Here is a 27,780-nt window from a genome sequence, read left to right as displayed (position 1 = left end):
AGGATAGATGATACACCGAAATGCCCTAGAAATATGTATGCGGAATCGCGACGGCTCGGAGCACAGACACGGCAGATAGGAGCGGACGAACACGAAGAGAGGCAGAGAGAGAGAGAGAGGTGAGAGAGAGGGTAAGAGAGGGTGAGAGAGGATGAGAGAGGGGTAACTGAGGGAGTGGACTGGATATCGGGGTGTACGGCGATCGCGGTCAGGGTCAGGGGCGGCAAGCAAGGAGACGAGTAGGGTAGGGGTGCATACGATACTATGTACAGACACTGCAGAGTCCAGACACGTACGCGCTCACTCGATCATCTTCATGACGAGCTCCGAGATCCACTGGATCATCTTCGTGGCGTGCCCGCGGTTCAGCGGCAGGAACTGGAAGCTGTTCACGAGCCCCTGCATGCTCTGCTCCTCGAGCGCGTTCATGTGCTTCCGCCCGGGCCCGTGGGTCACGCCCTCGTCGACGGTGCTCAGCGTCGACGCAGAGCCCACGCCGAGCGCCCGCGTGCTCGGCGGCCCGCCGTTGTTCGCCCGCTCGATCTCGCGCGTCGCGACGCGGAAGATGTTCGAGACGGCCTGCAGGATCGTCGGGCTGTTCGAGTTCGCGAACGCCTCCTTGACCTTGTCTTGCACGCTCTCGTACCTGCGACCAAAGTGGTTAGCGTCCTGCCAAACGCGGCTTCTATCCACATCTACTCACGTCATGCCGATAACATCGGGCCAGGCGTCTGCGACGTCCGAGAGGATGTTGTACAGGATCGCGGACTCGTTGTCGTCCCCCTGCGCGGTGGCGAGCATCGCAGTGACGAACGACGTCACAAGCAGCGCAGTGTTGTTGTCCCCGAAGCCGATGAGGCCGATCGGGAGCTTGTACACCGCTTCGTCGTCGTCCTGGGACATGAGCGTCTCCTCCGACAGCCAGGACGGGTCGACGTTCGCCTCCTCCATGAGGCGCTTGAGGCTGTGTATCCGCGTCGACATCGGAAGGAGCGCGAGGAAGTAGCCCAGCACGTCCTGGCACACAGGCGCCCCTGGCCCGTCGTCCGCGTGCTCGACCTCCACGCACGATCGGACCGTTATGCTCAACAAGCTCCGGAGGGCACCCTCCGCAGCATCCCGCAGTGCGGAGTGCCTGACGCCCTTGAAGATGGTGGCGGCCAGCGAGAATGAGAAGCTGGAGTCAAATGAGAGCCCGAGGAGGTGGTCTAGTTGGCAGGCGATGTCCTCCAGGGGTATACGGCCCTCGAGGAGCGTGGCCGGGACGCCCCGCTCCCTGAAATGGCCGTGCTCGGCCATGTTCTCGACAGTGACCCGCAGCAGACGGATGGCTTCGACGTACAGCGCCATGTGGCTGGACTGGAGGAGCGCGACGGCGAGCCAGAATAGCTGCGAGAGATAGCGCGAATTGCCACTGGTTGCAGGTACGACGTTCGTGATGCACCGGAGCATGCTCAACACGGAGGTCGTATCCGTCTCGCTGGACTGGGACAGGGCGGTCTTGAAGGCGACGAGCATCTGGTAGAGCAGGTCGTCGTCCACGTCCGAAGTCGCCAGTATGCCCAGAGAGACGAAGGCCCGGCTCTGGACTGCTGGTGAAAGTTGGAATGCCGACGAGGTGATGAGGCTCATCCACCTCGCTCGCCATACATTCAACAGCCCTGCAAATCATGAGCGACGGTTGCAATATAGACAACGGTCAGGGCATAACATACCCTGAGATGCCGAGATCGTTTCCATGACTCGCAGCAACAGGCGATTGAGCGACTCGAGGTCATCAATGACCGCCTTGCTGTTCGGCGGGTCGTAGAGCACGAACTCGCTCGTCGGCGTGGGTTTGCAGAGCCCAAACAACCGCATGACCTCTGGCTGGACACACTCGTCGACCATGGCCTGGATCTCCGGGCTCGCGGTGGCGTCGGTCAGCCGCACGGAGTACAGGCCGTGCAACATATGTGTGACGATGGCGAACACCGTGCACCGCACGTACAACTGACCTGAGGCGCCTATGAGGGCAACCAAGTGCATCGTTTCGGGAACGAAGAGCTGGATCTGAACTGAGTTCTTCGCCGAGTTGACCAGGACAAGGAGGAGGCGAGTCAGACAGGCGATCTCGTTCCAGTGAACGTTGTCGGCCAAATTCCGGGTGGGTTTGATGGACGTCTTGCCAATGACCTGCAACGAACATTAGACATCAAGACACGATATGGCCTCTGCACCATACCTTGCGCACTCGGGCCAGCACGCGACCGCGAACGTTGATGGAGTTGAGTGAAGTCATGAGCTCTGCGACTTTCTCGCAACGCAAAGAACCCATCCCGCCGTCGACAGCAGCGCGCATGAGCTCGTCTAGAATGAGGTTAACAGTGTTCGTGTCGAGTTTGCCGATCTCCGCCCAGATGAACTTCTGCAAGTAGCTTTGAAGCTGCCCAGCTGTGTCAGCGACAGACGTTAGGAAGAATGATAGTCAGTCAGCTCACTTCGTTCTCTGTCGTCGTCATGTCCACAAGCATACGGACGCAGTCCCGGAATCTTGTCCCCGATGGCTCGTAGTGCGGGCTGGTTGGATCGGTGAAGCATGCCAGGTTCTTCGTCCACGGGCCCATGTACTGGTAGCAGTGCGCCCTCAAAGCAACATTGAGTTTCGAAACGCCTCCACACATCTCTGAGATGAAGTCCATGGTGAGCTGCGGAGTATGCCCAGCTAGACTGTCGCTAAGCGTAACCAGGAATGTGCCGGGATGTCCGGAGACAAAGAAGCCTAAGAAAGCGGATTATGCACTGCTACGTAGAGGTGACACAGTGAGAACATACCTTTCGAAGGGATGGCTGGCCGTCCTTCGAAATCCAGGTAAGCGCATATCGCCGACAAGAGCTCGACGCAAGCAGTACGCGGCTCTTCTTCTTCTTGACTGATGCCCAGCAGTGCAATGCGCAGGAGGGTGGTGATGATGTTCGATAACCTCGAATGCCGTTCTGTGGTAGGTAGCTGCACTGAACGAAGAAGACCCTTGGCGCTCCGGACTGTCTGCGTCACAAACCTTCGTCAATACCCGCTGAGTTCTGGACGGAAACAGCAAATACCTTGACGATAGCGTCTCGATGCGGAGAAGAGAAGTATAGCGTGACGCCCTGTCGAATCTTGCGGATGATGAACTCGTGAGAATCATGGCCCGTCGAGACGTTGTAGACGTCATTGATATCGCCCAGTGGGATGATCTCTGTGGCCTTGCATGACAATGCATTCGAGATGGGCAGCGCTTTGGTCTGCAAGACACATTAGAGGCAGAAGGCGTTTGACTGGCAGATAGCTTACCGTCGTGATGCGGATATGACTCTGGGATACTCGCATGGTGACAGGGACACGCATGGGATGCGTATGCCGCATGGTCACTTCCTCGTATTCGGTGCCAGGTTCATCCTCCAAGACATCTTCATACCACAATGAGAAACGAGCTTCGATCCAAAACGATGTGACGTACTGGCGTAGCTCAAGGATGGCGCAGACAGGCCGTCGGAGTAGTTGTTCAGAAGGTCACCCAAGGACGTGTGCATGGTGATGTGTATTGCGTCAGTGGTACCTGCGAAACGGTAAGAATATGCTGGATCTTGCGTACAGCGGGGACGTACCGGAAGTAAGATTATTGTACAATCTGCGGAGATAGCGAAGAGCGAAAGTGTTTGGCGTCAGGAGGCGCATCGTCTTGAGCCGCTTCCAGATATCCAAGGGTATCGTTTCCGCAGCAAATTTGAGCCATTGCGCGGGCACTTGGGATGTGGACGTGAATCCGGTATAGTCGAGGATCATGTCGAAGTCTCGACCCTCGTTCGTAGGAGAGGTGACACACTAACAGATGATGTGAGTTCAGTAGATTCGAGGCACCGAGGAACAAGCACGTACCTTGAAGATATAATATAGCAATAGTTCGAGATCCAGAACCTCCACGTCGATCTTTGATACAGAAAGCACAAATACAGCATTTGCATTCTATGACATGTCAATATGTGTTCCGAAAACAAAACTGGAGTATCACTCACAGGAGAGCCGATGGCTTCCACGAACAGCTCTTGAACGGTGTTGGTATCACGACGGTCACATCTCATCATCAAGTCGAGGTATTCTCGGTGTTCTCGACTGTTCAACTGGGACAGCTTCGGGCTCTCAAGAGGTTGTCCGAGGTCGACGAGCGCAGCACAGAGCGCATCCCAGGCCCGCTTACCGTTGGCGGCAGCGGCTTCCGCCTCAGGGGTCATCTTCTCCGCGGACACCTTGGAGGAGCTGAGCAGCTCCTTTCCGATCTTGTCGGCATGCTTCTCGAAAAAGCGATGCAGAATGATCGTGTCGGTTTCATCGTAGGTCCGTTCGAGCCACTCATCCGCCTCGTCTTCAGCACTCGGAGGGACGTATTTCTGTGGAGGGGGTCAATATGGCTTCAAGTTCTAGGACAACAAATCGTGCGTACGTTGATCTCGCTCAGGAACTTCGTGACCGTTACGATGTTCTCCTTCAGGAAGTCATTCAAGATGACCATATGTGCTTCCTTGCCGAACAGGATGTTGTTAGCCAAGTTCTGGATGATCTTCGCTATCACCATGAGCCCTCGACGGACGGTAGCATCGTAAGGGACGGGGACGTCGACGGTCTCAGGTGTCACGATAGCCGGTGAGATGAAACTGTCGCGAGGTATCAGTTACCTGAGACACACGCAACGACCGCGAATGCTTACCGCAGGAAGATGAAGGCACCGAGAGCGGCGAACTTGGCTTCTGGCCAAACCTCGTTGCTGTTGGGGATGAGCTGGGTTCAAATGGAACGCAGGGCTGCACTTACACCGACTTAGCGATATGAGCGCATATCTCCCGGATGATCCTGCAACATGGTTAGCCCTGCTCGCAATGCGAGACATGACAAACGCACGAAGGAAGAGCGGGTATCGAGGATGAAATGATCTCGAGGAATTTGGAGGTGATTAGCTCCACAGTCTCCTTGTTCTGCTTGAGCTCCTCCTTGCTGACCCTTGACGGGTCCAGCTCGTAGCCGCGGCCAGGCGGCATAGTCGTGACGAGCTTGACGAGGGGCAGGATGAGAGACCTGAGGTAGTTGTACCCATACACCCTGGCGAATGCAGACAGGAATCGTGTGCACGTCGAGTTGCTCCGGAACAACGCAGTGTCGCTGTCTGTGAGGGTTACGTAAGATTTCCAGCGATGCTAAACCTCGGAGAAGGTACAAACCCGTCTTCTGGATCTCGTTGTCGATCATGGTCTTCAACAGCCCCATGAGAGACGACCTGGTGTCAAACAGGTTCAGCAGAACGGCATTCATGCTGTCAACTTCGTTCGGAGGACATATCTCGCAGATGGCCAACGCGAGGACGTTCTGCACAGGAGTTAGTAACAGCAACCCTGCCATAATCAAATTTTAACTCACATCTTGACCTTTCACAAGCTCGCAAAGACGACTTTGTCGGGCGATGACGGGAGTCTCCTCGTAGTGAGCAAACTTGATACCCTCCTTGAGCACTCGGGTGAAGACGTGCGCAAAGATCAGCCGCCTGGTAGGATCGAGGTCGTCCGCCATTGACAGACAGTGCTTCACGCCGCATTCCGTGTTCGCGCTGATCAGCGACGCGAGACCGTCTATGAGCATTTCCCGCAGTTCGCCGTCCCGCTGCTGTACGCGCATCTATAGCGGAGAGTCAGCTCCGGTCACTCGAAAGTTAGCGATGCGATGATGTATACCTTCGTCATCGACGACTTCTCTGAGATCCCATCGTCACGGGCCTGGATCCAAGGTCAGTACATACGGGTTGAGTCGAGTCCCATTAGCACTCACGTTGCCGTCATATCTCGTGACCTCCCAAGTCTTCAGCAGGAACGTCGCATAGCGGATGAAGAGACGCGAGACGGCGTGGGCGGTGTCTTCTCCTGTAGTGCCATCCGAAACCTCGAGCTGCAAGCGGTCAAACGAGGCCACCGCAGCCTTGAAGATGGCGACGTTCAGCTCGTAATGCAGCGTCATCAATTGCGCGTCCTCCTAATACCTACATCAATACAGAACTCTTAGGCAAAACGAAGGACCCGCTTACGACAGTGTTATCCTGGACCCAGTCGACGATAATGTCAACGAGACTCTGACGCACGGCCGACTCTTTGTTTCGCTTAAGAACGGGGTCGGTCTTAGTGAACACGCTTCCACAGAGCTGACAGAACTTCAGCTTGAGGCGGAGAGATTGTGCTTCCGAGTCGTCGACCCTGCCGATGAACGTAGCGAGTGTGTGCAGCGTGGAAGGGACGTCGATAGACCGCATGTCCTCGGCGAGACCCTGAGAGTTCTCCAGCAGCACCTTCAGGATAGTGATGAACTGCACAGATGTGAGCAAGGGCACGGCTCAGAGATCGGATTCTACGTACTTGGTCGAGGAAGACCGCCAGCACCGGCGTGTTGACGTTCTCGTCGTCGGTCACCATCCGAATGACACTGCGGAACGCACATCAACACAACGCCCACCAACCACGCATCGTCAAACACGCACTCATCAAGCTGCTTCACAATCCGGCCGTACAGCCGCGGGCTCGCCTCGTTGCTCAGCGCCTCCCTCGCGATGTCGCGCACCTGCGGCGCGTCCGACACCAGGAAGTTCACCGTCTCCGTGAGGAAGTTCGCCAGCAGCTCCGACGGGTCGCGGAGCACGCGACAGCAGTCGGGGATAATCGTCGGCGGGATTATCTTGGTGAGCGCGGACGGGTCGTGGTGCTCGCGCATGCACGCGGCGCCGAACGCAGAGAGGAAGAGCGTGAGGTTCTGCCACTGCGCCTGCCGGTCCTCCAAGCTGAGCGCCTTGTCGCCGATGGGGGCCGAGCCGTTCTCGAAGCCGTCCGTTGTCTGTTCGAAGGTCATACGGATGGTCATCTCTGTGAGCGCGCACCACCGGAAGAACAGCTCCTGCCACACGGCGACGTGGGCAGCGGTCGGGGTTGTGATGAGGCGCATAAGCTTGCGGATGCGTTTCTGGTGTCCAACTCGTCCTGTTTTATGTCAGTCATGTCAAGTCGTGTGTTGACTGGGCTTGTAGTACTTACCGATCATTGATACTTTGGGGTCTCCCAGTTGCTCGTAGACAGGATGACGTTTCATGGCTTCCTCCTCGTTGCCTTCCGCGTAGGGCGGCGCGTCGGGATTGCGCTCTACTTGCGTCAGCAACCGCAGGCAATTGCAGGCCGTCAGAGAGACGACGCCATCAGCAGAGCACAAGCACACTAGGAAGGCAATCTCGGTGAGCGCGAAGACAGATGCCCGGTTCGGAGTAATGCGGAGGGCGTGTTGCAGCTGCTTGTTCTGTTCCAACGTATAAGCATGACAGAGCTGGCAATGTGGACAATAGACTCACCGACTCGGGGTTCGCATAGCAGTACATGATCTCGTACAGCTGTTGAATGAACATGCGCTGAGACTGGAGGTCCGTGCGCGTGTTGAGCAGGTGGTTGGCGACCGACGCCAAGATCGCAGGACTGCAACCACATCAGTACGAAACACGCCACACAGTGCCGTGTGAACGTACCCGACTTCCTCGACCCACTTCACGAGCAGCGGGTACCGTGGGCTGTCCCGCGGGAACTGCACGACAGATTCGATGAGATACCGGAACGTCCTGCCCAAGGACCACTTGACGGCAGGATCGGCCGGTGCGCTGTACACGGTCACACACGCTGCGAACACGCCGTCAATCTCCCCCGGCTGCAGACAGTCGTGGTACCACCAGATGTCGGTGCGCCACAGCGTTAACAGGCTCAAGATGAACAGATCTCTGTCAGGCAGGGTTTCGGACGTGTACCGCTTTGCCTTGGGGCGGATGGCGCTCTTCCTGGAGGAGCCGTTTGCATCGACTTCGCTTCGCCGGGTGTACACGCTCTATGGGCGCATTGAGCAGGAGTATCTCAGGGACGCGGTAGGTCACTCACGAAGAATATGGCATTTAGCCGTGTCTGCAGTGCATCCTTCAATGGTGTGACCGATTTCTGCCAAGGCAGTTTCCAACCCTGACAAGGTGGATGAGCGAATATGCTCAAGATAAAGAGAAAACCCCGTTACCTCCACGATCAAAGCTAAGCAGGCTTTGACGACGCAGATCTTGACGGCCTCGGACCGTTCAGGCTCGAGACACTGCAGGAAGATGGAGATCGACTCGTCTTCTGGCAAAAAGCGGTAAAGAGAAGCAAGTGCATCTGCTATCATGGCGACGTCAATCTCGTCAGGGCACTCCCAAAACGGCTTGTCCTTGGTCCACTTCATCAGGGTCAACTAGTTCGGCGATGTGTGAGTGAGTATTCCCGCTAACGCTGATAGATCGCTCACCTTGAGCTCATGTGCAAGGTCGAAGGCAGTTGAGATAAGAGGGACGTCGACCTCTCCTTCTGGTGGTCGAAGTCTGGACGCTGCTCTGCAAACATCGATAGCACAGACCATGCTGACTTCGGAGTTCTTCGAGCCGTAGGGCAGGTTTCTGAGGAGGAGCTCCGTGAAGTTGCGTTCCTGTGACGCGTTTGCATGAGCTGTGCGATCCTGCTAAATGGTGGTCTGGCTTACCTTCCGATAAGTGGTCTTGTGTGCACCGATCGCGTTCGTCTCGTACTCAATCTTCATGCGGTCATAGCTAATGCTCAGCAACACGGCGAGGGTCGGCCATGCGCCCGCCTTGTCGCGTGTGTTCTCTTGCAGGTCAAACAGCAGATCGTAGACGCGCTCGGGCGCGCCTTCTAGACGACGATGGGACAGGAGAGCCTCATTGAACTCTTCCGGGCAGAGCTCTATCCAGTTCCAAATAGCCGTCCTGAGCGCGATGGACACCGGCACCTGGGCGTCCTTCTTGAGGTTCATGAGGAGCGAAGAGATCTCTGACAGGGAGTTATAGCAACGGCCGATCAGCGCGAACGTAAAATGCCTTACCTTGCAAGCATTGCACGAGCTTCACCTTGTCCAAAGCACTGTGCGTGATAAGTTGTAGGTCAGCGGTGTCGGGCTCCGCGTCCGCCGAACCGGCAAGGCTGTGGATGCGTTGCCGTATTCTGCTGAGAACCACGGCCCAGTTGGACGCTGACAGGTGATAGATGATGCGCCCTGTGTACTTCGCGATGGAAGAGTGCAGGGACAGTATCGACCTCGCCACCATGAATGATGTCTTCTCATACACGACGGAATGTTGAGGCAGCCGGCTGGAGGCAGAGCTGCTTGGGCCTGCGGAGTTGAGGGAGGTCGACGACGGATGCCGCGCACGGTTCATGGTCCTTGGCAATCCGGAGATGACGGGCGGAACGGCGCCAAGGGGGTCATCACTAGAGCCAAACTCATGGGATTCCACGGACTCGAAGTCCTGGAAAGATGCGTCGAAGCTTAGGTTCGCTGCGGATGCAAGACGGTGTTTCCTGGGGGCAGTCTGGCGCAGGATGAGAACCATAACACTGATGATGTAGCGGGCGCAATTGTCGTCAAGGGCCGGAGGCTCGAGTAATGTGGTGGTGGGGGTAGAGAGCTGTTCTGCGGAGCCGTAACGGCCACGGCCGGACGGGGCGGACGAGTCCGGGGTAGCAGGTTTGGATGATGGGGCGGGCTTGCTTCCGCGGGAGTTCGGTCTCGTGTCATCGGGGAGCGACCCCCACCGAGAGGCCATGGCCAGAGAAAGCACCTTGAGGAGGAAGAGCTGTGATTGCAGGACATCCGCGCTCCGGAAGCCCGCGCCCTCGATTTGCTAGAAGTGATTTAGAGTGCTGGCTGCGAACACGCGATTGGGAGTACTGCACCTTCGCAAGTTTGTCCAGATGTTCCGTCAGAGCGAGCGAGATCATGTCCAGCGAGTCCTTCGAGAGCTCGACCAAGGAATCCACCGTCTGTTGCACCGCTTCGTCCGCCTCCAGCGCCGTTAACGAGATACCAGAATTACATGGAAGCTATACGCGTATGATCAGATATCTGCACGCGAGCATCCTTCGAAGACGGATTCCGACGGCGTAGGAACTGTGCGCACCTTGTTTTTGAGCCTGTTAATGAGGACTTGGACTACTTTTTGCTGCGGGGACGGCGGGATGTTCGTCGTGGATGATGCGTATGGGAGGTTATGGGATTGGAGGACCGGAGACTGCGCCGATATACTGTGATTTGAGCCATTGCTCCTGTGAACACGGGAAGAGCTGGCTATATTATGGCCGGCGGAGGCACGTCTTGCGGGCATTGCTCATGAGCTGCCGCGTGTCCGCGTGTAAGTCGTGAGGGGTGAAGTCGAAGGTGATGGTGGTGGTATGAATGCAACCAAGAAGGAGAAGAAAGAGGGTATGGGGAAGCCGAGAGGCCTCTGGGGACGAGGGCACAGAGAGGTGCGCGACTCTCACTGGCAGTTGTAGAGCCGGCAACTGAGTACAGCGACTTCGAATCGCACGGGGTGCGCGCCTCGCTTACGTACCACCCATATAAGGCAGTTCCGTCGGCTCCCGAACTAGGTACACTTCATGAACTCGGCTCCCGTGCACGCGCTATGCCACCATGTGTCCATGTGCACTCATATCCAACCCTCTACTGAACGTGTGGACACTCGACATAGTATTCCCTGAAATGTGCGTAACGCCAGCAGTGCAAGCCGCAGGCCGATCACATCGCAGCAAGTACACAACCTATGCTCCTGCGCGCCACCCAGCCGTTGACGTTGAAGCCTTCATGTCCGCGTCGGAACCAGTAGTAGCAGGTTCGGAGAATCTTCACGGACCATGGACGGTGGGCGTGATGAAATACAGTGCCCTGTGTCGACCAATTGGCTGAAGTGCACTGCAATGAACATGATGGCATGATTCATAGAGTATGCCACGATCGGACGTACCTCGCTGGCGGTATGGGCACCAAAGACCACGTATGTGGCGGACAATAGGCTGCATCGATGTCCAGTCGCCCGTCGCCAGTTGGCATCTTGATCTGACTGTCAGAATACTTCGCAGAGTTGTCGATGAATGGAGCACAATGGCCCAGCCAGAGCGGCGACGTGGATCCCCGGAACGCTGGGTTATCCAGCGAGATCATTCGCACTGATAATTTCGACATAAACTATAGACGATGGTTATACAGATCAGCGCAGGCCTAGTTGAGGATCGTCACATACTTGTTGTCCTCGATCGACCCATTGCGCCACGCCAGGCTGTGACAGACAGGCTCGACGTATGAATACATGAATCGCGACGAACGTCTATAGACCACCACAGGGGTGGGGGCGGATGTCGGGCGTGGCGGAAGAGCCGGTACAATGCACAACTTATGGAGACGCGCGGGCAGGATTCGAGGAAGATTGATCCGCCGCGTGCGGGGGCGTCCACAAACGCCCCTGCGCCTGCGCCTGCGCCATAAGCACAATAAATTATTGGCCAGGAATGGTCTAGATCAGCAGGCCAAGGCCGGGTATATAAACCGCCCCCCGCCTCCTGTCCCTACAAGATGATGTCCAGCGATAGCCTCGTGGTTGCCTGAGTCGCGGCGTCCCCCTCCGGAAACTCCGCCACAATCTGTACTCCGCATCGCAGAGGATTCGGCTGGCTTGTCTCTGTCCCCCTCCCCCGACTCTGAGGCGACCGACTCCTAGAAAAACGCACTCACCCGCCAAGCGCCTCGCGGGACATCCCCCCCTCCTGTCGTATCGCTGTCGAAACCCCTGCCTATATCCTTCTCCATCGCTCTCCGTTTGCTGCTGACCGTCGTTCGCGCATAGCTCTTCTGCTTGTTTTTGTCTGCATCGGGTTTCTTGTCCTCCCTCTCGCTGTCGATTCTTCTCGTTTCTCGCCTCCCGGACGCCGCACACACGGACCCGAAGGACCGTCAATCCGCTCGAACGCTGCGCCAATCGATCTCTGCGCCTCTTCCGATCTTCACGTCTCTTTTCGACATGTCACGCTCGGAAGCACACGGCCAGGAATACGACCACCTCGGGTTCGACGCCCGCACCAGCGGCGAGCATGGCCCCGGCGCTGGCGGCGGCCATGACTTCGGCGGCCACCTCAGGGACTTCATGCCCCGGGACGGCCTGCGCGAGAACCAGTCGGCACCCGCGCGGGACTACGGCGGGCAGGACTTTGGGCCATCGACGACGTTCTACAACTCGGCCTACAGCGCGTCCCCGCCGCCCTTCACGGCCGATCGCAGGCCGTTGACGTCGAACAACATGCCCGGCAGCGGCGGCTTCTCGTCGTTTGTTGCGCCGAGAATGCTCAACCAAGGGCAGGGGATCGGCGTCGGGACGGGAGGAGGTTGGAATTCGAAGCCGGGCACGTACTCGGGCACGCCGAACACGGGCAGGCCGTCCGGCGAAGGCAGCGGAGGGATGTCTTCACAAGTTCAACCCTCTGCACCCCCCTTGGTTCTTAACCACCACCATCGCCCCTCTCCTCCCCGCGGCCTCCCAGATATCTACACCTCCCCCCTCCTAGCGTCCTCCCCTCCCTTCCCCGACCGCGAAAGTCGCGACGCTTTCTTGAACCAGCGACAGCAACACCAGCCCACCCCTCTATCCGTCCAGCTTCCGCCCGCGCAGCCCCAGTCCCTTTCTTCTCCCAATTCAGCCCCCTCTGCACGTACGACCCTTTGGTGGGGCGAACTCGAACCTTGGATGGATGAAGAATACGCAAAGCAGGTCTGCACCCTCATGGGTTGGGACCCTGTCGGCATCAAGGTGCCCCGCCCTGCCCCCGACGCCATCACCGGCCAGCAGGCCAACAACCCCGGCTACTGTTTCCTGACGTTCCCTACTCAGTCACACGCCGCATCTGTCCTCCAGCAGGTCAACACCAGCAACGCGCCGCTGATCATGCCAAACTCTGCGAAGCAGTTCTCGCTCAACTGGGCCTCATCAGTTCCTTCAGCTCCGCTCCCAGCGGCCATGCCGGGTCAGACCATTTCCATTCCCGGTGTGCAGAACCCCCAATACCCTAAAGAGTACAGCATCTTCGTTGGTGATCTTGCCCCTGAGGTATCGAACTCGGACCTCGTTGCTGTCTTCCGGAACCCAGTTCTCGGCCTGCGCAACGATCGTGAACCACGCTTCATCCGACCTTTCTTGAGCTGCAAGAGTGCGAAGATCATGTTGGACCCTGTGACCGGGGTGTCCCGTGGGTACGGCTTCGTCAGGTACGTCTGGACCTCGCTGCGCCTGCGCTTGTCCGACGTAATATCTCACACTTCACCTCAGGTTCACCGACGAGTCTGATCAGCAGCGCGCTCTCATCGAGATGCATGGTCTTTACTGCCTGTCGCGTCCCAGTCAGTTCATTTTTCACCATGTCCGCTGCACTGTTCTGACGCTGTGCCCACAGTGCGCATCTCGCCTGCCACGGCCAAGTTCAAGCCGGCCCCCGGTATGACTGGATTCGACTTCTCACAAATGCCGTATCCTTCTATGATGCAACCGCCTCCGCCTCACCCTGCGCAGGAGTCTTCGACTCATCCCATCGCCCTCCCTAGCTCTGCCCAGGCGAAGAGCGTGTCGGCGCCTCTTGCTGGTTCCGCTGCCGCGTCGAGCTCCGGCTCCTTAGCGAACACTGCGGGGTCCATCGCGGGCTCGGCGAACTCGCTTTCTGCGCCTTCTCTCAGCACTGGCACCAGTACCACGTCATCTTCCACGCTCGCGTCGGCGCCTTCCAATGATGCACTGAAGAACGAGCAGTTTGCTAATGCCAGCGGAACCGGGTCGAACACGCCTTCGAGCGGCAACGCGCAATCGATCACTGCATCTTTCGCGCAGCAGAACTCCGAATACAACTTATCGGAGGAGTCCTGGAAGCATCACGCTCAGGCGCGCGCGATACTGTCGAACCTGATTGGGCCAAATGGCGAGCAGTTGACCTCCTCGGATCCATACAACACGACGGTTTTCGTCGGTGGTCTGTCTCCTCTCATCAACGAGGACACTCTCAGGACGTTCTTCGCTCCTTTCGGCGAGATCCACTATGTAAGGATTTCCGTCTGATCCATTCCTTTCGTATTTATTTATGTTCGTCTCAGGTCAAGGTCCCTGTGGGCAAGCATTGCGGCTTCGTTCAGTTCGTCCGGAAGCCCGACGCGGAGCGTGCCATCGAGAAGATGCAGGGCTTCCCTATTGGAGGTAGCAGGATTCGATTGAGCTGGGGCCGTAGCCAATGTAAGTTTAGTCTCACAACCTACGCTTGCAAAATGCTCACCTTTACACAGACAAGGCAGCGCAGGCAGCGGCACAGGCCGCCCAGGCCGCCGCGTTCCAGGCTCAGTATCAACCGCAGGCAGCTCCGAGCGCGCCGCTACCGAGCATGCAGGGTCCCAACCCGCAGAACCCCAGTTCCCTTACCCCTGAGCAAGCGCTTCAGCTTCTTGAGAAGTTTGGACTGACGATAGCCGGTGGCGGCGGGGGTAGCGGCGGGGCGGAGAATGTGAGTAACGAGCGTCAGATTGCAGCTGCTCTGCTCAACGACGTCGATGACGATCGCTTGGCATCGTTCAACGCATTCGCTCCTCCCGTCTTTGCTCCTCGCCAGGGCGCGATGTCTACCATCTTCTCTCCATTCTCACCCGATCCCAACTATATGGCTGAACGAGCGAACATGGGCGTCCCATCCACACAAGCACAACCCCTTTCGCACGCCTCAAAGGTCTACGCACCGTGGTACACCGGGCAGGACGAGAAGGTCGGGAGTACGAGCGGGAAGGTTTCGCCCACCTCCATGCACAGTGGTCGCGCGCCGAACGCCCCCAATCGTTTCACGTCGTTCCTCGGCGAAACGCCGGCTCCTGGGTCATACCAACCCCGTGCATCCAGCCGTCAGGAGACGGCCATTTCGAGGCCCGAGGCTACCCGTCGCGACTCGCAGCATCAAGAGCGCCTGTCGCACGGACAAGACCCTGACTCGTTCCGGGATTTCAACGGCACGTTGGCCAGTCTTTCTCTCGACGATCACGACAACTCGCAGTCGCAGGGCGCCGCGCACTAAAGCAACAAGCCCTCACCACAAGGACGCTCTATCCCCATAATTTCTCCACTGTTCTGGCTTTGTTTCCTCGTTCGTTCCAGTTCGCTTGGTACCCCACATCATCCTATGGCTATCGAATGTCACTTTCACGTTCTTCACGACGCTGTGTCAATCCCGCCTTCCGTCCTTCCCCATCATGTTCCATGTTAGCATGCGGAATCTGTTATATACATCCCCTCTGCAACGCATCTCTCCTGTCGTACCTCTATCCTGTTAGTCTCGAATGTTTGCCGCTACGACACCTCTCACACGACTCGCGAAGCCCCCATCTCCGTTGTCTCGTTTTGTCCAGCCTACTCTCCTAGTCTCTGTTGCATCTCGATAGTATCTGCTGTCCATCGGGGGGTTATTGCCTTTCCGTACAATGACAAATAATGAGACAGATCGAATGTCCCAACTGCGATGTCTGACGATACTCGCCCGCGGCCGTCTGCCCAAGTATACGTATAGACGCCCGTAAGAAGGTGGGCGCTCCGCTGAATTGGGCCAAGCCCTGAAATAGGGTTTAGAACGCTTCTGGCATCTGTGCCGTGACCAATTTTTCGCTCGACGTACCGCACGACGACCTCCCATCATGGCTTCCAACGGTGTAAACGGCGCATTCCACGACGACGAGGACATTGACTACTCGGACATCGAAGCAAAGTATGTCATCCAGTCGCAGACTTTTCATCGCAGATCTAACAGCCTCGGCAGATACCAGGTCGAATACGATGAGAGCTTCGACAACATCCTGGTCGTCGATGGCGTACCAGTCATCGACAAGGCGAAGCTAGAGAAGCTCCTGCAGAAGATCTCGAAAGACTTCTCGCGCAAGGGATGCCCCATAAAACCGGACAACATCACCGTGCCGTGGAACGATGCAGCAGGGAAGAGCAAAGGGTGCGTCTCGCCGTGGTCCCGCTCGCAGTCCCTGGTCCGGGAGACTGACCGCATGGGGTGCAGCTACCTGTTCATGGAGTTCTCCAACGCGGACGATGCCGCCCGTGCGCTCCTGACGATGAACGGACACGCCTTCGACGCGAAGCACACCTTCCTGATCAACCGCTTCACCGACTTTGAGCGCTACCTGAACGTGGATGAGACCTACCACGAGCCCCCGTTGGAGGAGTACAAGCCGAAGGTGAGCCCGTTGTGTCATGTCAGGGTCTCGATTGGAAGATTGACTTTGGGGCAGGAACATTTGCGTGCTTGGCTTGGCGATGCACAAGGTCGTGACCAATACGCGACCTACCGCGGAGACGATGTCGAGGTTCACTGGCACGGGAAGCCGTCGCAGTGCGAGGTTGCCTACAGCAAACCTGTGAGTCGTTTTCAGGCCATCGTTACTGCTCACGAAGCTGAACGAGGCCGACTTTTCCTCGCTTAGAACTGGACGGATCTCTACGTCTCATGGTCCCCCATGGGCACGTTCATGGCGACACTGCACCGTCAAGGTGTGCGTCTCTGGGGCGGCACCTCGTGGGAGCCGCAGCAGCGGTTCGCACACCCGCTTGTGAAGCTCATCGACTTCTCGCCGAACGAGCAGTACGTCGTCACCTGGTCGTTCGACCCGATCGTCGTGCGCGAGGGCGCCGAGCAGGGCCCGCAGTACTTCTCGCCCGAGGACGAGGGCAACAACATCGCGGTGTGGGACATCCGTACGGGCCACCTGCTCCGCACGTTCCCGAGCGCGTACGCGGAGGGCGGCGAGGAGAAGAAGCAGATGCCGTGGCCTGCGCTCAAGTGGAGCCCGGACGACAAGTTCGTCGGGCGCGTCACGCCTGGGCAGCAGATCAGCGTGTATGAGCTGCCGGGCATGCATTTGCAGGGGAAGAAGAGCATCAAGATCGAGGGTGTTGTTGACTTTGAGTGGCGCCCGATGGGCGACAAGGACCGCGAGGATATGGAGAAGGAGATCAAGGCGGCGGCGAACGGCACCCCGATCAAGCAGAAGAAGGCTTGGGAGAACATGCTTGCGTACTGGACGCCCGAGGTCCAGAACCAGCCGGCTCGTGTTACGTTGTCGAGCTTCCCCAGCCGCGAGATCTTGCGCCAGAAGAACTTGTTCAACGTCACGGAGGTACGTTGCTACCGTCAAGTGTTGCGTCATTGGCTGATCATAATCGCCTCGTACAGTGCAAGCTCTACTGGCAAAACCAGGGCGACTTCCTTTGCGTGAAGGTCGACCGCCACACGAAAACGAAGAAGTCCATCTTCTGCAACCTCGAGATCTTCCGAGTGCGCGAAAAAGACTACCCCGTCGAGATCGTTGAGCTCAAGGGTGAGCATTGGTCCTCGTGTCCATCTAGAACAAGCTAACATATTGGTATAGACACCGTCACCGACTTCTCCTGGGAACCCAAGGGCGAGCGGTTTGCGCTTGTATCAAGCAGCGACCCCAACCTCGGCAACCCCGGTCCTGGTATCACGATCAAGACGGACGTCAGCTTCTACCAGCTGGACCGCACGAAGGGCGACTTCAAGCCGCTCAAGACGCTTCCCGCACGGACGAGCAACACCGTCCGCTGGTCGCCTCGTGGCCGTCATGTCGTGCTCGCCACCGTCGGCTCGTCGAGCAAGTCCGAGCTCGAGTTCTGGGACCTTGACTTCACCGCAGACGAGACCCGCCGCGAGGGTGCTCCCTGGGGCACTGGCATCCAGCACCTGGGCACCGCTGACCACTACGCGTTGACGGATGCTGAGTGGGACCCCAGTGGCCGGTACCTTGCCACTAGTGCCAGCGCATGGAGGCATACGGTACGTCAATTGCTCGCTATGCTTGCGCCCTTTTTCCTGACCATGTGTTTTAGCTCGAGAACGGCTATGCCATCTGGGACTTCCGTGGCCAAGAGCTCGAGAAGCACATCCTGGACCGCTTCAAACAGTTTTTGTGGCGCCCTCGCCCGCCGACCCTGCTCACCAAGGAGCAGCAGCGCCAGATTCGGAGGAACCTCAAGGAGTACAGCCGTGTCTTCGACGAAGAGGATGCCGCGGAGGAGAGCAACGTCAGCGCGGAGCTCATCGCGCACCGGAAGCGCCTGGTGGACGAGTGGAACGCGTGGCGGCTGCGCTGCAAGGAGGAGGCGGCGGAGGAGCGGCGGAAGTCGGGGAAGAAGAGCGAGCCCGCAAAGGAGAAGGCCGTGGAGGAGGAGAAGGAGGAGATCGAGCTCTGGATCGACGAGGTTATCGAGCAGATCGAGGAGGAGATCGTCGAGTAGGCGGATGCGGTGCGGCTTGCTTGGTGTGTGGGCTTGATTTTGTGCGCGTGAATAGTTCTTCTTTCTATGCATGTTGTATTCATCGCGGCCTCTTCATGGAACGCGCGCGAGATACGGTGACAAAGTCACGCGGTTTTTTGGCCGACCGCTAACAACCGATGACCTTCCCGGCTACCTTTTAGTCAGTGTTTTCAACTGTTTTTAACAGATCGTCAACAACTTTGACAAACCGCTAAGGGCGTCTTCACGATACCCTGGTATGGAGCCCTTCCAAGTTCGCTGCACTTGTGTGACACACGCGCCTGTCACCTTGTGGGTCCGTCACGGGGCGCTTTGGGAGAGCTCCACGGCTGGGAACGATCTCGACCCCGAGCTCGTCGTGAGTGACGTTGTGGGTCGACGTCCGAGCTCCTCTCGCCGGACGTACATCACTCCAAGAGCAATCGTGCTCGTCCTTATAAAAAGGGACTGGCCGATGCCTCCACCGACCCATGTTCTCCATCTTTCGCTCTGCGCTCAGACAATCAGCAACCGTCGCTCCTCGCACCTTTCAACCAACCCGCGCACTATCCACAACTATCAAAAGCCGTTTTAACGCATCCATGGCATCCGGCAACGCAAAGTTCGCGTCGTCACGCCTCTTCGACGTCGAGGGCTGGGTCTGCGTTGTCACCGGTGGCGGCACAGGCATCGGTCTCATGATTGCGCAAGCCTTCGCCAACAATGGCGCGCGTGTGTACATCACCGGCCGTCGTCCCGAGGTCCTAGAGCAGACCACGAAGGCGTGGGGCAAGTCCCTCGTTAATCCGCGCGGCCAACTCATCCCTGTACCCGCGGACATCACGGACAAGGCATCGATCGAGCACCTCTTCAAAGAAATCAGCAAGAACGAGAAGCATGTCGATGTGCTCGTCAATAACGCCGGGGTGAGCTTGGGCACCAGCGAGGTAGAGAAGGGCGATGAGAGCGCCCAAGCTCTGAAGGACGAACTCTGGAAGGAGGAGCTCTCCGACTGGGAGACTGTATACCGAACGAACGTCATTGGGTACGCGCACACATACCATCTTCCGTACAAACGACTTGACCCACATTCGTAGCTACTTCTTCACTACCGCTGCTTTCCTACCGCTCCTTTCTGCGGCAGGTCGCGAAGGTCACACTGGGTCGGTCATCAATATCTCGTCCATGTCGGGCATCACCCGGACGACCCAGCACCACTTCAAGTACAACGTCTCCAAAGCCGCCACCATCCACCTCAACACCCTGCTCGCTCAGGAGCTCCGTCGGCCGGGTGTGAAAGTCCGGGTCAACAGCATCGCTCCGGGGATCTTCCCAAGTGAGATGACGCGTACGTATATGCCCTACGAGTTATGTTGGCGTCGCTCATAACGCCTGGTATCAGAGGGCGAGTCGGATGACAAGAATAAATCCACTATGCAGGTTCCGCCGGACTACGGCGAGAAGAAGGGTATTCCTGCTGGACGTCCGGGAAGCGAGGAGGATATGGCACAAACGGCTTTGTACATCGCCACCAACGAATACTTGTACGGCCAGGTACGTACACGCAGCTTTGGTTGCTTTGTGTGTGCAATGCTAACTTCCGTGGTCAGACGATCCCCGTCGAAGGCGGTTATCTGCTTGAGCACCCGTAAGGCCTTGAAAGGCCTTCGGAGCGATGCATTGTACTATACGTCCGATCTGTTGAACTCTTGGTGTGTTTTGTAGCAAGTGGATGCTTTCGAGTTGTGGTTATGAAGTCCAATGTCTCGGCCAGGACACGCAGTGAGACTTCAACGTCGAGGATCGTCGTCTGACCGCCCGAAGGGGAAACAGCTTTGCGAACGCGTTCGTAATATAACCTGGACGTCGTAGTGATGTTCATCAATAACCCCACAACCCGCATACACGCGCATCTCCAACTTGCCCCAAGAACAACAGTGAGTGCGCCGCGACATTGTGTTGAATGAGCGAAGGCCCTGACCGGAGTCGATCATACCTCTCTCATAGACTGAACCGACGATGGACAAGATGTGGCCCATCAATTATCAGCGACTCGTCCTACCGTGCTCTTTCCAAGACCTTTTCGACAACATCTTCGTTCTCTGGGCCCTCACGCTGACGATCCTAGACATCGTCTACATCATCTATCGCGCCATTCGCGCTCCCGTCGCACCAAAAGAGCCTCACCCTGATACCATCGCGTGCAAAGAAATAGAACGGGTCGCCGAAACCGCAGTAAAGAGCCTGGACGAAGCCATAGCGCGCGTGGGGGCCGAGCAGGCGCGGAACATGGACGCGTGGCGCGCCGGCGGCGAGCGCAAGTACGACGCGATGCTCTACCTGAGCGTCGACTCGATCGCTTGCGAGGGCAAACACATCGTCGCGGAAGCGGAGCTTGCGAAGGCCCAGATTGCCAACACCCGCATGCGAAGGACGCTGGATTTCGCGGACAAACAAAGGCAGGCTGCGGTGGCGCAGTGCTTGGAGGCCTGTATCCAGGCGAAGGCCGAGAAAGAGAAGACGCTAGAGCGGCTGAAGAGGACAGAAGCAGCGCTGGCGAGCCAGGAGGACCGCAACGTGGAGCTCAAGAAGAAGTACGGCGAACTCGAGGCCGTGCGGAAGAGGACGGAGGAGCAGATGAAGAAGGTCATGCGGGAGAAGGACGAGTTGGTGGACACATCCGCGAAGGAGAAGGAGGAGCTCGAGCAAGCCCTGCACCGCAAGGGCCCGAGGGAGCTCAAGGCTGCGCTGGAGGACTTCATGACCGTGCGGTCCGACTCCCAGTGACGAGGCGTTCGTGCAGCTGGGAGACTGGCAAAAAATAACATCAGATGTGCGACGTAGAGCAGGCGTAGAGCTTACAATTGATCACTTACATTATTCCGCAATGTGAAATTTTGGACGAACTCGCCTTGGGTGGAAAAGACGTCCCTGCTTACACGCGGGCGAGTTCAAGGCGAAGCGTTGGCGGCAAAAGGCTCAAAGTTGTCATGCCCGAACGCGTCGGTCAAGTATGTGCCAGCACTGGTGGGGACCAAGTCGAGGCGAAGGTCTAGGGCTAAGCACAACGGGCCTGAGCGGTGATCTAGATCTGACCAAAGCGTACTCGTGGTCTGGCAGGCCGCCACGCACAGTCCAAAAGGCCTTTGTGTGTTTGGGTATAAGTATCCCATGCGTTCCATCTAGCTCCGTCCCTACATCTTCGAGAGCTACGGTACCGACTGGGGTCGATATCACTTCCCGTATAGATATGAAGTCATGGGATGAGGATCACCCCCTCTGGGCAAGTTTACGAGACCCGTCGGAAGACCAGAGGCTCGACAGCTCGCGCCCTTTCCAAGACTTCATCGACGACCACCGGAACGTCTTCGCCATCTGGGCCATCACACTGACGGCCCTCAACGCCCTCTGCATCATCTACATCATCTACCGCGCCACTCACGTCGTCGCCGCGCGTAGAGGAAACCTTCCGCATCCCGACGTCCTCGCGGCCAGGGCAGAAGCCCAGCTCGCCCAAAACGCAGCGAAGACCCTCGACGAAAGCATGGCGCGCTGGGAGGCCATGCATGCACGCATCATGGACGCGTGGAACGGGATGCGCAAGGATGACGCGATGCTCGACCTGCGCCTCGAGTGGTACTCGTCCGCGGGCGAGTGCATCACCGCCCAGGCGCAGCTCAGCAAGGCTCGGATCAGCATCATGCGCATGCAGCGGGCTCTCGACGATGCGGACAAGCAGCGCCAGGCCGCGGTGGCACAGTGCCTGGAGGTGTGCACACAGGCGAAGGGCGAGAAGGACGAGACGCTGGAGTTGCTAAGGAAGAAGGAGGCGAAGCGAGCGAGCCAGGAGGGGCGCAACATGGAGCTAAGGAAGAAGTGCGCCGAGTTCGAGGCCGCGCAGCTGAAGACGGAGGAGCAGATGAAGAAAACCATGCAGGAGAAGGAGGAGCTTGAGCAGGCTTTGCGTCGCAAGGCCGCGACGGAGCTTAAGGCTGCGCTCGAGGACTTCATGACCGTGTGGTCCGAATCCCAGTGAAGAGCCTTGCGTGCAGCTTGAGAGGCTGACAGAGAGTAGCATCAGTTTTCTGACGTACTGTGGTGTCACGACCTTAGGCGACGCAACACAGGTCACATGACCGTGGGATTTGAGGACCCAGAGGCGACGAACGCGGCGGGACAGGGGACAATGGCGACCACGACCAGGCGCGAGGTCCCTGAGGCGCACCTGGCATGGCTAAGCTGTATGGTGGCTAACTGGTCTGCGTATATTAGATGTCAATTGCAGTTCTTTCAACCATATCACCACCACGATGTCGGACTTTGACACCCACACCATGACCGGCACGCGCACTGCCCTACGGCAGCGACTCACCGAGAAGATCGCCACCCTCGCGAAGTTGTTCTCTACCCTGCCAGACAGCCTTCCTTACGTATCTGGCTCTGCGAACCCAGTACTCGATGAAGAAGACATTTTAGAACTCGGGTACAGTGGCGCGCTCAATCGCTGCTTCCACGGCCTGTGGGGATACAAGGCCGAGGGGCTGACTATAACAGAACGGGGCTACAAGCTCAAAAGCTCTATAGAATTGCTGAACATGGTCATCGTCTCCACGGACGACCTGGTCATCGTGGAATCATGGGTCGATGCACTTGCACAGGCTGCAGAAGCCAGTGGTGCATCCTGCTCGTACGCACACCATTTATCTTCATTCTGCTGTGAAATCATACTCATATTTGACGTCTCCAGCAGTACCACATCTGTTGAGGCTCATGCGACTGTAGAGACGACCACATCAATCCCGACACCACCCCCTGCCAATGCACATGAGAGACCATCGGGTCCGCGCACTGGCGGCCGAACACGGTTACCTGCTGCTCCGATGAAGCAGGGTACGCTCGCATTTCGCAAGCTGACAAAGGAAGAGGCTGCAGAGCAGAATGCGCACGAGTTTCACGCTCTCCGGGAGACGACCGCTCAGAGTGAAGCACGGGAGTCTATACGGAAGGCCCGCGAGCAGGAGCAGCGCAAGGCATATGAACGAGAGCGCAAGGTGTGGTACCGGTTCCGTCAGAAGGACAACTCAACATCATTCAACTCTACCTCTCCCAATGTCCAGGTGACATCCTCCACACCGCAACCATTGCTCCCGATGTTGCCACAGGCTTCTACCAGAGCAATCTCTTCTGTCGAGTCTGTCATCTCACCCCAACCTCTTCAATCTCAGGAAATCTTGCAGCCAGACCCGTCCGATGTCATTGACATCACGTCTGAGCATTCCGATACCGAGTCCCTCGTCAAAGACAGCCCCGCAGTGGCTGGCACTGGGGTCGCAGTTCTGACGTCCTCACAATTGGTATGTATTCTCTATCAGTACATGCTTCGTCGACTGCTCACTGCCTCAAAAGTGCGCTCCAATCCAGGTACAATCTCCATCTGTGAAGCAGCAGAATGCGCAAGCGACCGTTTCTGGTCGAACAATCGCCCGACGTGACAAGCAGGCAAAGAAAACAGGCCAGGCACCTCCGCCATTCCGCACAAACTGGCAGTGCCACTGGACATGGCAAGACATTCTTGAGGCTCAGCGCAAGGTCGGATGGAGCCCGACTGAGATAACCAAGTATCTGTGGAAACTCCGCCCAAGCTGGTATGCTCCGGACGAGGGGCAGGGTGGCGGTCTTCACCGTGGCACCGTAGCAAAGTGGATGGAGTCGGACAGCGGCGGTCAGATGCGCTGGAAGGAGAGTGTCCTTGAACGTGCGCGTCTTGGGCGCATCGGAGTGACAAAACGGTCAAAGTTGCTGGTGAGTTACTTTCTTGTGGTTTAGGATGTGCGTATGTACTCATATTGTCTCAGGATAAACATCCCGAAGTCATGAAGGCAATCAACACGCAGCTTGAGAGCATCCGACTGGTTGGCGGCTGCGTGCAGCGTCCGCTAGTTAGTGCGGTCATGCGGGCTCATCTAATGCACAGTATCCCATACGTTTTCGACCAAGGCTTCAAGCTCTCCAACACCTGGGTTCATAACTACATCTCTGACGTCTTGAACTAGTCTATGAGGAAGTCGACAAAGGCCGCTCGCAAGATTCCAGCAAATGCGAACGATTTGTGCCGAGCAATGCACGCACGCATTGCTCTCGTCTGCCGCCTGTACAACATCAAAGCGGACATGGTGATCAATGCAGATCAGACTGGAATCAGGCTCTTCCCTACTGGCAAGTACACCTACGAAGTGAAGGGTTCGAAAGATGTGTCGATTGTCGGCCACGAGGAGAAGCGGCAAGTACGTGACCATTTCGCCACTGCATTCACCCAAGCCACTGACTCTGTGATATCTCAAGATGACGCTGGTGGTTGCCTCCTCCATGAGCGGGAACATGCTTCCATTCCAGCCTGTTTGGGGAGGCAAAACGGCTGAATCATTGCCTTCGACAAAAGCAGCTCGCAGGAACGAAGCAGATGCCCTCGGATTCAAGTATGCGCATGGCGATACTCGTCATTGGAGCTCACGTGAGACGACGAAGGAGGTGCGTGCCACATCCATGCAGGTCGTACATGTCAGTTAATTAGTCCTGATCGCCGCTACAGTGGGTTCTCGACATCGTTGACCCTTATCTCGCCAAAGTGAAAGCGGACAATCCAGACATCACTGAGAATGACCGTGCCCTTCTTCTCATAGACATTTGGCCGGTTCATATTGCGCAAGGCAGTCCCGATGACTTCCTCCCTTGGATGAAGCGCACTCACCCAAATATCATTATGCTCTTCGTTCCCGGTGGATGTAAGTGTTTTGTGATCGCAAAAACTCGTCGCTTACCATGTTTTACTTGCAGGTACTGGCCTTGCACAACCAGCAGATGTTGGCCTTCAACGTATCCTGAAACACCAGATCAAGCGCAGCGCAACTGACTTTGTTGTTGCCACTGCAACTCGACAGCTGGCAGTTCAAGGTCGTAAACCAGAGGACATCAAGCTTCCGACCGATCTGCCCACTCTTCGCAATGCCTCCATTGCCTGGCTCCTCGATGCACATGCGTATTTTCGCAAGAACCCCGACGTTGTGCGCAAAGCTTGGTCAAACTGCCAATTTACAACACCCAAGCACGGCATACTCAATCTTTCGTATGATTCTGTCACCAGTATCGAGTCGACGAACCATTCGAACCAGCTCTACGCCACGGACCCCACTCTTCGCCAGGAACTTGCAAAATTCCAATTTTCGACAGTCTCTGGAAGTCCTGAAGCCGATGACGGCCCTGATGCGTCGACCGCTGAATTTGACGACGACTTATCCGTTGACGCCACCGATTTAGCCAAACTTTGGATGAATGGGCCGCAGATTGCCTCCGATGTCGTTGCATCTGATCCTGTTTGTAACGGCCACCGTGCACGTGACTTACCCGATTCGGATTTGCCTACGATACGCCTCGCTACGCGCCCGTCTCCCTTCGACGAACCAACACCAGTATGGCGTCGGCGCTCGCGCGCCCTCCCCTCGCTTGCCCTGTACCCTTGCCTACGCCCTCCAATCTACTCGTTCTCGCAGATCTCGTCCGGCGCGGGGCACCGGCCCATTACAGTTTGGTTCGTCCTCCAAATTCGCGAGTTGTCAAGCGTTCAACGCCCTCGCAACAACCCTCGGTCGCCGTCGTTCCTCATGGCGACCACCGCCTGTTCACTTTGCTTTGTCTTCGCTCTTTTCCAGCGGCCTCTCTCTAGGTCGCTGTTCGTTCACCCGCACCTGTAGCTGCTCGGTCCACGCTCGACTGCCGCTCGCTGCTCGCTTCCAAGCCCCTATCTGGCGACGGCGAGCTCGTTCCCCTCGGCGGTCCCCGTGCGATCCCCCACAGCTTCCACCACACTCGCTCTTTCAAGACTGCGCAAGCCGTCAAGCCGGCAAGGCCCTCGCACCCCCGACCTGTCGCCGTTTTCTGCGACGGCCATCCCTTCGTTCTCCCCCCGTCTGCCCGGTCCTCTGTCGTCGTTTGCGCCGCCGACTTTCCCTCGACAGCGCCCCTTGAACGTGGGCCTTCACAGGCTCTTGCCTTGTTGGACCCGCACTGGGCTGCGCTCTCACTGCTCTACGCGGTGCCGGGCACCTAACCGCTGTTTTTCGCCCGCACACGGCACCTTGGGCTCGTCGGCCACCTCCCCGCCCATCCCATCGTTCAGGTGACATCCCGAAGCACGCCCGCTCGACGTCTTCGTTTCGCGCCCTTCACGGTGCGCTTTCCGCCTGTTTTTTCTCGTTTTCTTCGCTCTCTCCGCCCCTATCATCAACTCGGTCGACAATCATGCCCCTCTTCGCTCGCCACGCTCGCCTGCTCGCATCCTAGCCCTCCCACCATCCCCCAGTCCTCCGACCCTCTTCCATGTCGCCTCGTATTTCCTCTCCTCAGGCTCCGTCGAGGAAATCCTCAGCGGAAAAAAGGGGGATAGGTGTAGTGAAGACGGAACCTCGGGAGGACACGCAGGTGGAGCAGAGCGACCAGCAAGTGTCCTCGGAGACCTCCGGGACAACTCGCAGAGGCAGGCCGAAGGGTGCGGAGGACTGCCGGAGCGCAGTCGGCGCGTCCGTGCAGGTTTGTAGCGGATGCGGAGAGCCTCGCATGGGCGCAGGTCTCCCTCCGCTGCCTCCCTCGTAGCCGTCGCAGCATGCAGCGCGACGCGCTCATCTCTGGACGCCTCCTCGGGACGAGCGGCATCCAGCTTCGCGCAATTTTCAAGATTTTTCACGCCTTCGAAATCTTCGTTTTCAAGCCTCATTTTCGATGTTTTCACGCCCTCGCTTGCTGTTCGACTCCCCGGCACACCTCGACTTCGACACTCTCCGCACACCTCCCAGCATCATAGCACCACTTTTCATACTGCATACCGGCTCATGTCCGGCTCCTCCTCTCTCGTCGTCGCTTAGCTGCCGTCTCCGCCCTCGACTCCCTGCCCCTCGAACTCCCCGCAACATTCTTCGCCCCCCCAGTGCACCCTCCTATCCGGTCGTGCGCACCTCGGCCGAGGTCGAACCGCGCCGACACCCCCGTTCCCGTTCCTGCTTTCGGTCTTCGCACCTCGGCAGTGGCCGTTGTCGTGCTCGTCGGGGTTTGATAGTAGGCAGCGGTTTTCGATGTAGGTCGAGAAAACCAGAAATTTGTTTTGTGTGGAGGGGTTGTGGCCTGTGTGTATCAAATTCCTACGCTATAGTTGCACCTGCCGCAAAGCGTGTGGGTTTTCCTTCTTTTCCGACAGAGGCTTTGCCGAGTTCGGATGGATGGTGGTTTGTAGTTTCACCAAGGAATAAACACCAAAACCTTTCTCTGATCAACTGTCCACTAACACGCGAATACGTAGGGATGTGTGAGTGTGTGTGCGGGTGAGGTAGGATGGGGTGACGGGAATGCAAGTGAGGTGAAAATGTGAAATGGGGCCTAGAAACTGAGGGCTTTTGGTTAGTACGTTGACGTTTGGATGTGCTTACCCTGTGGAGCACTAGTGGCTTGTCCTGGCTTATCTTGACTGGAGGACCTTCGTAGTCCCGTATACTTGTTTAGTGGGAGGATT

General features: G+C 57.4%; 7 protein-coding genes across 7 annotated transcripts; 6 read left to right on the top strand and 1 right to left on the bottom strand.

Moving 5' to 3' along the window:
- Positions 1-122: 122 nt before the first annotated feature.
- TRAVEDRAFT_143047 (uncharacterized protein) lies at positions 123-10,282 on the bottom strand. The gene is made up of 33 exons (XM_008037175.1): positions 10,023-10,282; positions 9,799-9,945; positions 8,948-9,746; positions 8,588-8,895; positions 8,357-8,533; positions 8,093-8,302; positions 7,963-8,040; positions 7,563-7,912; positions 7,392-7,512; positions 7,084-7,339; positions 6,537-7,029; positions 6,415-6,481; positions 6,090-6,365; positions 5,837-6,037; positions 5,743-5,784; positions 5,432-5,686; positions 5,236-5,380; positions 4,919-5,180; positions 4,832-4,870; positions 4,728-4,784; positions 4,464-4,674; positions 4,039-4,410; positions 3,902-3,988; positions 3,631-3,847; positions 3,483-3,581; positions 3,317-3,432; positions 3,085-3,267; positions 2,815-3,028; positions 2,481-2,761; positions 2,225-2,425; positions 1,716-2,175; positions 704-1,661; positions 123-646 (listed from the first exon to the last, which is right to left on the bottom strand). The coding sequence occupies exons 1-33, from the start codon at positions 10,224-10,226 to the stop codon at positions 301-303; spliced, it is 8,232 nt and encodes a 2,743-aa protein (XP_008035366.1). The 5' UTR covers positions 10,227-10,282; the 3' UTR covers positions 123-300.
- Positions 10,283-11,563: 1,281 nt separating this feature from the next.
- TRAVEDRAFT_26986 (uncharacterized protein) lies at positions 11,564-15,315 on the top strand. The gene is made up of 5 exons (XM_008036591.1): positions 11,564-13,153; positions 13,215-13,285; positions 13,339-13,973; positions 14,027-14,162; positions 14,213-15,315. Exons 1-5 carry the CDS (start codon positions 11,916-11,918, stop codon positions 14,983-14,985), a joined length of 2,853 nt encoding a protein of 950 aa, XP_008034782.1. The 5' UTR covers positions 11,564-11,915; the 3' UTR covers positions 14,986-15,315.
- A 271-nt stretch (positions 15,316-15,586) lies between these two features.
- On the top strand, positions 15,587-18,313 carry TRAVEDRAFT_143044 (translation initiation factor eIF-3b). Its single transcript, XM_008037174.1, has 8 exons — positions 15,587-15,669; positions 15,721-15,906; positions 15,970-16,147; positions 16,202-16,327; positions 16,394-17,086; positions 17,143-17,287; positions 17,339-17,763; positions 17,817-18,313. The coding sequence occupies exons 1-8, from the start codon at positions 15,599-15,601 to the stop codon at positions 18,222-18,224; spliced, it is 2,232 nt and encodes a 743-aa protein (XP_008035365.1). The 5' UTR covers positions 15,587-15,598; the 3' UTR covers positions 18,225-18,313.
- A 513-nt stretch (positions 18,314-18,826) lies between these two features.
- TRAVEDRAFT_116784 (NAD-P-binding protein) lies at positions 18,827-19,876 on the top strand (the record flags this gene model as incomplete). Its single annotated transcript, XM_008037173.1, has 4 exons — positions 18,827-19,269; positions 19,322-19,572; positions 19,627-19,778; positions 19,835-19,876. 4 exons carry the CDS (start codon positions 18,827-18,829, stop codon positions 19,874-19,876), a joined length of 888 nt encoding a protein of 295 aa, XP_008035364.1.
- Positions 19,877-20,243: 367 nt separating this feature from the next.
- On the top strand, positions 20,244-21,011 carry TRAVEDRAFT_44177 (uncharacterized protein; the record flags this gene model as incomplete). The annotated part of the gene is made up of 1 exon (XM_008036804.1): positions 20,244-21,011. One exon carries the CDS (start codon positions 20,244-20,246, stop codon positions 21,009-21,011), a length of 768 nt encoding a protein of 255 aa, XP_008034995.1.
- A 463-nt stretch (positions 21,012-21,474) lies between these two features.
- TRAVEDRAFT_44176 (uncharacterized protein) lies at positions 21,475-22,260 on the top strand (the record flags this gene model as incomplete). The annotated part of the gene is made up of 1 exon (XM_008036803.1): positions 21,475-22,260. The coding sequence occupies one exon, from the start codon at positions 21,475-21,477 to the stop codon at positions 22,258-22,260; it is 786 nt and encodes a 261-aa protein (XP_008034994.1).
- Positions 22,261-24,277: 2,017 nt separating this feature from the next.
- On the top strand, positions 24,278-25,134 carry TRAVEDRAFT_115258 (uncharacterized protein; the record flags this gene model as incomplete). Its single annotated transcript, XM_008037172.1, has 3 exons — positions 24,278-24,508; positions 24,567-24,752; positions 24,814-25,134. Coding segments are annotated over 3 exons (738 nt in total), but the record flags the coding sequence as incomplete, so codon positions are not given.
- Positions 25,135-27,780: the final 2,646 nt, after the last annotated feature.

The sequence above is a fragment of the Trametes versicolor genome (assembly GCF_000271585.1).
Source record: "Trametes versicolor FP-101664 SS1 unplaced genomic scaffold TRAVEscaffold_3, whole genome shotgun sequence".
NCBI classification, from domain to species: domain Eukaryota; kingdom Fungi; phylum Basidiomycota; class Agaricomycetes; order Polyporales; family Polyporaceae; genus Trametes; species Trametes versicolor.
The sequence above is the reverse complement of the archived record's forward strand: the minus strand, read 5'-3'. Positions and strand labels throughout refer to the sequence as shown.